A 10,391-nucleotide genomic window follows, 5' to 3' on the forward strand; every position below is an offset into this window, starting at 1 on the left:
GTCCTGCGACTCGCTGCCCTCCAGAGGCCGGAGTCGGGGAGCTGCCCCCGACCCTGCACACCCCCTCGAGATGTCTGGGGGGCCCTCACCCTCACAAGCAGGAGGAAAACCCGTTTCCGCTCGCGCCCCTCCGGCGCCAATCGCGGAGGGCTTTTGGAGGAGCGGCGCACCGGGGACCCCGTCCTTCCCAAGCCGCGGCTGCGCGAGCGCCCGCGACACGAGTAAGGAGACGCCGTTCCCTCCGGGCCGATCAGAGCTGATCAGCTTCAGCCCATTGCAGCATCAGCCGGTCTGCTCCACTGCGCCCCTCGCCCCAGTCCCCGCGGAAGCCATTCTCCGAGGGCCCTGGTATTTTAGCGTGTTAGTGGTTGGGAGTTTGTCTTAAGGTTATTGCCACAGGGCGCCTGCGCTCTAAGGAGAGACACAGGGAAAGTGAGAAATCACCCCCACGGGAGGACGGCCACGCTACAGTCCGTTCTCCATTCTCCTCAACGGAATTTTGGGCACGAATGTACGTGCCCCGTGTGATTTTCAAACCGCGGGGTCTGAGCCTCAATCAGGCGATCAGTCATGTGGGGTCTAGCCTCCTTAACTTCTGCTACCGTGGCCGCCTGGCCTCTCAAATTTCGAGGAAGGCTTGGCTCAGATATCTCCAGGTGCCCACTCCTGCACACCCACTACCCCACCCTGGCTCTGGAGCCCACCCTCCCTGTACGTCAGTCTAGTGGGAACCCTAGTCGACCACGGTTGGAGTCCCAGACCCGGTGGCTTCAAACTCATGCCAGGTGCCTGTGCAGTGTGCCCAAGATCCTGAGAGAAGGGAGAAAGGATTGGCCATCCCCCGGGGGAGAGGAGAAATTTCTCTGTCACTGTCTCTCTGGAGAACTCACATGCCCTATAGCAAAAATCTCTTAAAAAAAAAAAAAAAGAAAGAAAGAAAAGAAAAGAAAGCAGTACTGTTCACTTTATGCCCCTAGTGCCTAGTTCAGAGAACACTCTATGGTGTGTGGTGGTGAGATAGGAGTTAGACCCACTTACAGACAGGGTAAGGGCCCCAAAAGGAAGTCTCTGTTTTTCCTCTATGATCTGCTTCATGTACAATATACGCCCCTTTTACATGACTCCTTGGTAATAAGGCAGAAGACAGAGATACTGAGCACTCAGAGGGTAAAAACCCAAGATGGAGTCACAGTGGCTAAGTTTTCATAGGCAAAGCTGGCTGCTTTGGGACTCAAGCAACTGTAATTAAGGGCAACAGTTTCTATTTAGTAACTGTTTTCTAAGAAGAACTACATCTGCCCCTCCCACATAGATCACTGATACTATTATGTAACTATTTTCTAAAGCCTACTTCCTTATCAGAAAGCCAGCCCATTCGCTAGATAAGGGACTAGGAGATGACATAATGGTTATGTTGCTGGACTCCCATATGGCCAACCTCAGTTCGACTCCTGTACCTGGCAGCTTGAGACTCATGCCAGGTGCATGTGTATGCATGCCCAAAATCCTGAGAGACAAGTGGAGAAGGGATTATAGCATGGCCATTTCCCTGGGTGGTGATTTCTTACTTTCTGTCTCTCTGACTCTGACTCTCCAGTGAGTACACATGCCCTATAACAAAAATCTCTCAAGAAAAAAAAGTAATGATGAAAAACTCTCCCCTCCAGACCCTCTTCAGCAACCTATTTAGGCCCCCCTTCTATTGCATCGGAAGCCTTTTCTCCTTCCCTAATAAACTCTGCTTTACTCCCCTCTCTTCGTCCACATCTCTAATTCTTTTTGAGCATAGAACAAAAGCTAGCACTCTCTCACCAATAGTAACAGGGAAGATGACAGTGAAGTGATAGCATCTTCTCCCCCGACAGACTGCCCGAGCAGTGGCTTTCCCTCTTCACTGTCACCTCCTCCTTCTCACAGTGAAACCAACACAAGACTAGACATAGAGTGGAAGTGATTGCGTCCTCCAAGACTCAGAAAATCTCTACAGGTAGGACTTTTGCATCATTTCTTTATTGAACTCAGATACAATGTTCGTACATACTGGAAACTTGGGTTAGAATTTTCTCTACTGCACTAGATAAACGGCTCTTCAGCCCTTAAATAGGATAAGTGCAAAATGCAAGCACAGTGCAGGCTAAAATTAAAAGGTGTGTACAAACACTAAAAGTCAATATTTTACTACAGGGTGTAGAGAAGGGAGATCAGTAGAAGGACTGAATACCCCTCATCCCAGCCCTGGTCTTGGGTCCCCAGCCCCTCCTGGACAGGAACTATGCTTACAATGCCTGGAGGCAGCCCTGTTTGTTCCTGCCCACAGGGGTGAGGGGTCAGATCCTCCTCCACATTCAAGTGGCCAGTCCACCTCTGCAACAGCATCCCACGTCTCTTCCCTTCACTCCAGGATAGCTCCCAATCGTGGAAGAGGCTGGAAAGGTCCTAGCTAGCCTGCACTAAATGTCTCTTAAGCCAGACTGGTACCCCTCCAGGCCAGGCCACCAGCATCCAGGGGCTGTCAGCTCCTCATAGTTTCTTAGATCCTGGGGACCTCCTACCCCAGCCAGGCCTCCTAGCTCAAGCAAGCTTTGGACAGCTCCACCAGCTCCTCCATGCAGGAGCTTTGCCCACTGTCTGTGATCAGTTTGCAGATGGGCAGTCAAGGAGAGGGGCAGGCTTGAACCTTCAGACTTGCCTGCAGCCCAGAGAGCAGAAAACCAGCCAGAGCGGCATCCGTGCATTTCAGGAGGAATCTTAGACCACGCTGCCCTGGCCAGCCCCTAGCCTGGCTGCCCAGGCAGGCCAGGAAGATAGAGTCTAGGCCTCGGGCTCTCAGGCCCTTACGAGCGCGGCCAGGCTTGGAAGTGCTCACAGCGGGGGTGCTTCATGGTCAGCCCATACAGGGGAGTCATGTCCACCTCCACGCCCGGCGGCACGCTGAACTCCACCTGCTGCAGCAGGATGGCCAGGAAGAGGAAGACCTCCAGGCGGGCGATCGTCTCCCCGATGCACTTCCGCTTGCCCATGCCGAAGAGGAGCACCTTCTCACTCAGCTCCTTGTCCAGGCCGCCCTCAGGGGTGAGAAACCGTTCGGGCCGGAACTGGGAGGGGTCACCCCATAGCTTCCTGTAACCAAAACAAGGAGCTGAAGCAGTGGTGTGGGGCCTTGGAATAGGTTGAGCCCCAGCTCCAAAGGCCAGGTAGGGGATTAGCAAGTGGCCCACAGGAGGAGGAGAGAGCCCAGCCACCCCAGGGGTTCTCCTGCCCCCTCAACTTACGGATCGTGGTTGACCTGCCACTGGTTCACAAAAACACAACACCCCTTGGGGACGTAAAAGCCATTCAGATTTGTGTCTCTCGTGGTGCTGGAGAGGGAGGAAGCCCGATCAGGCTCATGGCCCCAGAGAGGTCCCCCTGACCCCATGCCATGTCCCTCCCTCTAGCCCGAACCAGGCACATGGGCTGAGAGCCGTGGATCTGAGGAGCCTCACCTGTGGGGGATGGTGAAGGGGACGAAGGAGGAGTGCCGGAACGTCTCCAGGATGAAGGCCTCCATGTACGGCAGCTGGGGTCTGTCGGACAGCCGGGGCCGCCGCGCCCTGCCGACCACCGTGTCTGCAGAACACAAGGACGGGCCAGACTGAGAGACTGCCCAGACCTTGGCTGGACGCCTGCCTTGTGCCCTCTGGAGGGATCCCACACCTACCCAGCTCCTCCTGGATCTTTCTCTGTACCCCGGGGTTCGTCACCATGTACATGAGGCTCCAAGAGATGGCAGTAGTGACGGTGTCAAACCCTGGACAGGGCAGAACAGAGGGAAAGTGAGCTGATGGTGGGCCAGGGCGCTGGGCATGGGAGAGCGTGGTGGGGGCGCTCTTACCAGCTCCAAAGAGGTCCAAGACAATGTTAACGATCTTCTCGTCTGACAGCTGGATGTTGGCATTCTCGTCCAGCTTCTTGTCCTGACAGTGCTCGATCAGGCTGTCTGTGATGTCCCGGACGTGGCCCTGCGCAGGGGAGGCCCACAGGTGAGCAAGATTCCAAACCAGACTCCTGCTCCGTCCAGGCCTGGTGCGTCCAGACATCCTATCCCGCAGCTTGTCTAGAACAGACACCCCTGAGCCTGCTCTCCCAGCTTCTCACTGCCTCTCCAGGCTCTTTCCTACCTTAGACGACTGGCCCCCCAGCTCACAGGACACCTGACAAGCAATCTGGTACTGTCCTTACCTGGTGTGCTTTTTTAAAAATTTGTGATAGGGCACATGCACTAGCGAGAGAGAAAGAGAAATAGCGAGAGAGAAAGAGAAATAGCGAAAGCACCCCCAGGGGGGATGGCCACACTGCAACCCTTTCTCCTCCATTCTCCTCTTAGAATGCTGAGCAGATGCACACACAGGCCCAGTATATTTTTCAGGTCACTGAGTCCAGGACTCAAGCCACACAGTCGGCCATGGGGATCCAGACACCTTGTTCACTGCACCATCTGGGTGGCTCACTCTTTTTTAAACCTCTCCCCCACCCCAGAGGGCACATGCGCTCACCAGAGACAGAGAGGCAGGGGGGAGGGAGAGCACTCCCCAGTGGGGTGTGGTCACCGTGTAACCCCTTCTCTATTTCTCCATCCTGTCAGGACCATGGGCATGGACACACATACATACACACACACACAGCATGTTTTTCAAGTCACCAGCTCTGGGATTTGAACCGCACAATTAGCCATGTAGAATCTGGCTCCCTTAACCACTAGGGCATAGACTTGGCCCCACTCGGTGTACTCTTTAATCTTTGTAACCTTTTTCTGCCATGAGGCTGGGAGGTGAGCACCACCGACCTGCTGGCCACCCGCCCGCCTCTGCCCACACCTTTGCGAAGGTTGCATAGTGCTCCTGGACCAGCTTCTGGGTGAAGCTGAAGAACTTCTCGTTCAGGCTTTTGAAGGCGGCCAGGGTCGGGTTGGGCAGGTAGCGCAGGATGGGGAAGAAGTCAGATGGGTTTCCGGAGGCAGTCACCTCCCCAAACTCATTGCTGAGGTCAATGAGGCTGAGCAGCTCCTGGTGGTCATGGTCATAGCGCTTCCCGAAGCACATGGCACAGATGACGTTGGCCACAGACACCACCACGTATCTGTAGGGGTCGAAGCGCCCAGCCCCCGCCATCAGCTCCTGGAACTTGCTGATCAGGTACTCGGCCTCCTTGTTCACGTGCTCCTCCAGGTAGGAAGACGAGGACGCCGGATCGGAGGCCATGGAAAAACTCTTCAGGGCGTTCTGGGCCAGGCGCCGGCGGGCAGCCCACACGGGCCCCGAGTCGGGGTTGAAGGTCATGCTCTGGCCATTAGAGATGAGCGTGAAGCTGTGGAGGTCAGGCCGACCCTTGAAGTCGTCGCCCTGCCGCACCAGGGCCTGCCGGATGGTGTCCAGGCCACTCAGCACCAGCACGGGCGTAGAGCCCAGGCGGATCTGCAGCACGTCGCCGTAGCTACGGCTCAGCTTCGCCAGCGCCAGGTGCGGACTCTTCCCCAGGGACAGCATGTGCCCGACCAGGGGCCAGCCCCACGGCCCCGGGGGACTCTTCATGCCCTTGGGGACCTGAGGCCTCGAGGCCCTGACCACCCAGAACACCAGGCAGAAGATGGCGGAGGCCAAGAGGAGCTCCGTGGCCGAGAGGGACAGTGGGAGTCCAAACACAGAAAGCATGCTGAGTTTAGGGCTCCCTGAGGTGCAGAGACCTGGAGGAAGGAAAATTCAAGCCATCAGATGGGGCCCACATCCTACAGTGTAGCTCGCTGGGCTGGCAGAGGAAAGGGGGACCCTCTCACCCAGAGCTTCTCACTGGGCATGAAAGGGAGGCGAAGGCAGGGCAGAGCTGTTCATGGAGGAACCACTGCATTCCAGGAGTTTCACAGTCATTCCCCTCAGTCCTGACCACAAGCCCAGACTCGGAGAGGGGGCAGAACTTGCCCAAGGTCACGTAGAAAGAAGCGTTAGATGTAGACTCGCAACCCAAGTTGCCTGACTCCAGAACCTTCTCTGAGCTGTGCCAGTGTAAAACCGTCATCCAATGCCGGCTGTGATTTACTTCACATTTTCCTAAAACCAACTTTAGGCCCACCCATGAACATCATTCTAAACAATGTGTGAAAATACAGCTTCGGAGTTTTCCCTAACACATTCAAATAAATACATAACATTTTTAAAGACATTTTTGCTACAGGGCACATGTGCTCACTAGAGAGACGGAGATGGAGAAAGAGAATGAAAGAAATCACCCCCAGGGGTATAGCCAGGCCTCCATCCCTTCTCCCTTCTCGGGATTTTGGGCACAGACGCACATGCGCCCAGTGTGAGTTTCAAGCTACAGGCGAGGGTCCAGGACTCAAACTGTAGTTGGCCAACTGGGAATCCAGTGCCTTAACCACTATTATCACTTGCCAGCCCCCAAATAAATACATAATTAATATGTATCACCTTGAGTCCCAACCAGCACCCACTCTATCTGAAATGAGGCTCACCTGATCCTTTGGCCTCATTTGACATTTGGGGAAATCGACCTCCAGAGGGTCCCTGACTTGCCCAAAGTCACCCAGCGACCTGTGACAGAGCCAGGACTCCGCGGCTTAAGAGAAAATTTTCCGCAAGTTTATAGCTACTGTCACAAGTGCCTTCCTACCAAGAACCCTCAGTTCTCTACTGCCTGATCCCAGGTCCTAAACAATCCCGTCAGACCTGGGACCGGGCACCAGGAAGGCCACTGCCCAAGTTGCATTGCTGTTAGTCCCATCTCAGAGTTCACTGACAGTGTACAAGCAGCGGGAGGCCAGCGGGCTTGAGCTCCCAGCTTCCAAAATCCAGGCCAGGATTTTCTACAGACTCAATTCCTGTGAATGAATCTCTGGGCCTCCTTTTGGCGGTCACCAGAGAGCAGGGAATCGCATTCCCACTAGGCTGGGCTGTAAGAAAACTCTGGACTGGAGTAAGGAAGTCAGGAACGGGTCTGCATTGATCACAGCAGGAGCTGAGCTGACTCTCTGCAGTCTTGTCCAGAAAAGGTGTGCAAATCCAGCAAGCACATTCTCCAAAGCATCAGCTGTGCCCAGGTACTCTGGTGCCCTGGCCTGAAGGACAAGGATCCCGAGTTCCAGGCCAAGGGACCTTGGACTGACTGGTCATTTCAGGGCTGGGCTCCAAGTACATTACCTAAGAGAGCTCTCAATTCAGGGATCCCCACTGGGCGCAGGGCAGACCCAGACCCACCCTGGAGCTCCCTAGAGCCTCACAGCCTTATCTGTGGGACCTTGGTTAAGTCCTGCTTTTCCCCTGGTCCCAGTTTCCCCGCTAAGGGGCTGGGCTGCTTGGTCACAAAAGACACCTGCCCTCTTTTTTTGGAGGTGCTAGACCACAGGAACAGGGAGATGGATGGTTCCCACCTCAGGTACCACAGCGCCCTGCAGGGCAACACCTGAGTCCCCAGGTACCGGGAACCCAGACACTTGGCTCTCTGAACTGGGGACACTGCCAGGCCTTGGTGTGCTTTGGTGTCCCTTTCACTCAGTGGGTACCCCAAGGTCTGGTGTTCCCAGCTCCCTGCCTCTGGCTGTCACGCACACTGCTTCCTAGCAGAGGAGAAAGTCAGCAGGACCGGGAAGGCCCTCGGTAGTGCCCAGGTCAGCCTGTGCTGTCTGGGCCGGGACATCTCAGCTCTGATAAGTCATCCCTTGGTAGGGCAGAAGCCACCAGGATAGCTTAGACAGGGAAGGGCTCTTACCCAGCCTGCACCACCCACCACCCCCGGTCCCCCTGTCCCCCAGCACGAAGCCCCAGGCATCACACATGCTCCCAACTCCCCTCTGGGGCGTGTCCTCAGAGGGCCGGTGCGGTATGGAGCTGGAGCCTGGGTCCTGGAAGTCTGGTGCTGGCTCTGCAACCTTGGCGAGTCCTGCTCTTCCCGGGCCCCAGTTTCCTCACTAGGGGGCTGGGCTGCCTGGGCACTCAGCCCTCCTGCTTTGGAGGTGCTAGACCAGAGGCCACCTAGAGATCTAAAGGCATCAATATTTTCCCCTCCTCGGCAAGGAAGGGGCAAGCCACGAGGCCCCCAACACTCACCTGAGGCTGTGAGGAGGTTGGAGCTGCGCTGGAAGGGTGACCCCAGGATGACCAAGGAAGGCTCCAATAAACTGTCACCTTCAGGGTGACAGTGAAGGTACCGCCACCTTTATAGACCACGGGTGGCCACGCCTCCTTCCCGGGGGGTGGAGGTGGACTGAGGGAGGGGCCGCGGGGGGCTGGTTGTTCCTGGGGAAGAGGTGGGGGGGAGGTCGAGCAAGAACGCACTTTAGGGACATCGTAGGGACATAGCATCTACGTGTTGGCACGTAAAGGGGTGAGGGCTGGGGACACCTGGGACCCCCAATTCCAAGGCAGCGCAAAGCCCTGGCGAGGCAGGGATTTGACGGAAAAGTCCCAGGAGAGCCCGAAGAGAGGGTCTGGGGGTTCCATCCCGGGGCACGGGGCTCTGGGACTCCTCGCCAGTATTTGCCCGCACACATACCCACCCGAACCCTGCGAGGGAGAGCGCCTGCCCCCACCACTGGCCAACCGGGGCCAGGCAGGGGCCAGGCAGCGGCGGGGGGGCCCCTCCCCGGGTTATTGAGTCCCGGCTCGCGTGAGAAGCGCGGTGACCCCAGTCCCAAGGTCACCGGGCCGGAAGGCCAGAGGCGCCGCTGAGCTGGCCCTGTCCCCCCACCCCCGGGGCTGGCTCTGTCCCTTCGAGCCACCTGGCTCGTACAAGCTCGGGCTCCTGGACTGAGGCACGAGAACTCACGGGCGGTGCTGCTGAGCGCTCGCTAGCAGCTCGGCGCAGCCCCTGGGGTCACCCTGGCGGTTCTGCAGCGGGGGACCTGCCGCGGAACCCACCGCCCCGCACGTGCCCTCTGGGTTCCGGGGTGCTACCGCTTTGATTGACGGGCCATCGCGGTCAGCAGCGGGTCCGCACCAAGGGCTAGAGGGTGGAGTCCAGGGACCGCGAAGGGGGCGCCGAACGAACGCGGAGGTTCCCCCGGCTAGACTAACGTGCCTGCGCCTGCTCCATCCCTCCGGGGGCAGAGGTCAGGTGGCCCATCCCTGCCCCACCTGGCCAGGGGCGGGTGCCCGGGAGTTGGGAGTTGCGTGAGAATGGCCCGGAGGCCCGCTCGGCCACCCAGCCTCCAGACTCCCCGGCGGGCACGGGTCCCAGGGCAGTCACGCGACGGGGGGGCGGGCTCTCGGAGGGCGTGGGGTGAGGGCGGAGGAGCAGAGCCTGCGAAGCGGCACGGGTGCGTGATTGAGTTGGTCCGGGCGTGCGCAGGGCCAGGTTTGCGTGCGGTGCCCGGATCTTGCCTGCCAGCCGGCTCCTGCGTGTGCCGGCATTTTCGGTCTACGCCTCTGGCGGGACACGCAGCCCCAGAGCCGCCCTGCACGCCCAGCCGGCCGCTTCGGACGCGTCCTGCCCCCGCCGAGCCTCGCGGAGAAGGTCCAGGAAAAAAGTATGGGAGTCTTGAGGTCAAGCTGTTCAGCTACATCCCCAGCCCTGATGACAGAGCGATCCACCCGCTGGCCTGCGGGGAGACAGCCTCACCCCGCCTCCTGGCCTCTCCCAGTCGTACCCACCTCGTGCACTGCAGGAATTTCCGAACATTGGCCCCGCGCCAGCCATGTGCAGGCACTGTTCGAAGCGCTGGCGATTGACAAAGAAGGAAACAAAACTGACAATGCTCCTGCTTCGTGGCACTCTCGTTCTTCTCTCTCTCTCTCTTTTTTTAAGAATTATATATTTATTTTATTTTTTTAAATGTGACGGGGGTGGGGGGTGAGAAAGCAAGCCACTAGGTCTGTCTGAGACTTAAGCTGCAGTCAGCCATGTGGGAGTCCAACACCTTAACCACCATGCCACCTGTCCATCACAGAAGCTCCCATTCTGCAGGCAGGTGACAAATAACATATAGCAAAATGCAGAGGACCTAGAGGGTGGAAAATGTTGCAGATAAAAGGGGCCAGCAGAGAGAGCAGCAGTTAGTGTAATGGCTATGTCGCTGGACTCCCACGTAGTCGACCACGGTTCGTGTCCCGGACCCGGTGGCTTAAAACTCACGCCGGGCGCCTGTGTGCGCGTTCCCAAGATCCCGAGAGGAGAATGGAGGAGAAGGGATTGTGGCATGGCCATCCCCCCTGGGGGTGATTTCTTGCTTTCTGTCTCTCTGTCTCTTTCTGTCTGGCTGGCGAGTGCACACGCCCTATAGCAAAAACCTCTCAAAAAAATAAAAAAAGAATTAAAAAAAAAGGGGGGGCAGCAGGTGGCGTGGTGCTTAAGGGTGCTGAACCACAGTTCAAGTCCCAGGCCTGCTGGCTTGCTCGCGCCCTCCC

At 57.4% G+C, this 10,391-nt stretch overlaps 1 protein-coding gene and 1 long non-coding RNA gene across 2 annotated transcripts; one reads left to right on the forward strand and one right to left on the reverse strand.

Moving 5' to 3' along the window:
• Window positions 1-6: 6 nt before the first annotated feature.
• LOC106733213 (uncharacterized) lies at window positions 7-2,985 on the forward strand. Its single transcript, XR_001369391.2, has 3 exons — window positions 7-221; window positions 1,866-1,987; window positions 2,889-2,985. It is a non-coding gene; the product is annotated as an uncharacterized LOC106733213 (long non-coding RNA).
• CYP1A1 (cytochrome P450 family 1 subfamily A member 1) lies at window positions 1,989-8,240 on the reverse strand. Its single transcript, XM_014581928.2, has 7 exons — window positions 8,097-8,240; window positions 4,857-5,722; window positions 3,875-4,001; window positions 3,701-3,790; window positions 3,486-3,609; window positions 3,273-3,359; window positions 1,989-3,120 (listed from the first exon to the last, which is right to left on the reverse strand). The coding sequence occupies exons 2-7, from the start codon at window positions 5,688-5,690 to the stop codon at window positions 2,835-2,837; spliced, it is 1,548 nt and encodes a 515-aa protein (XP_014437414.1). The 5' UTR covers window positions 5,691-5,722; window positions 8,097-8,240; the 3' UTR covers window positions 1,989-2,834.
• Between the last annotated feature and the right edge of the window lie 2,151 nt (window positions 8,241-10,391).

The sequence above is a fragment of the Tupaia chinensis genome, unplaced genomic scaffold (genome assembly GCF_000334495.1).
Source record: "Tupaia chinensis unplaced genomic scaffold, TupChi_1.0 Scaffold141293_1, whole genome shotgun sequence".
NCBI lineage: Eukaryota > Metazoa > Chordata > Mammalia > Scandentia > Tupaiidae > Tupaia > Tupaia belangeri.

What these genes read in the sequence shown, in the direction of transcription:
- CYP1A1 (XM_014581928.2), bottom strand. Translation starts at nt 5,690, where the DNA reads ATGCTTTCTGTGTTTGGACTCCCACTGTCCCTCTCGGCCACGGAGCTC. An exon ending in ACTATGCAACCTTCGCAAAG is followed by an intron (nt 4,002 to 4,856) that starts GTGTGGGCAGAG and finishes TCCCCTGCGCAG; the next exon opens with GGCCACGTCCGGGACATCAC. An exon ending in TGGCAGGTCAACCACGATCC is followed by an intron (nt 3,121 to 3,272) that starts GTAAGTTGAGGG and finishes TTTTGGTTACAG; the next exon opens with GAAGCTATGGGGTGACCCCT.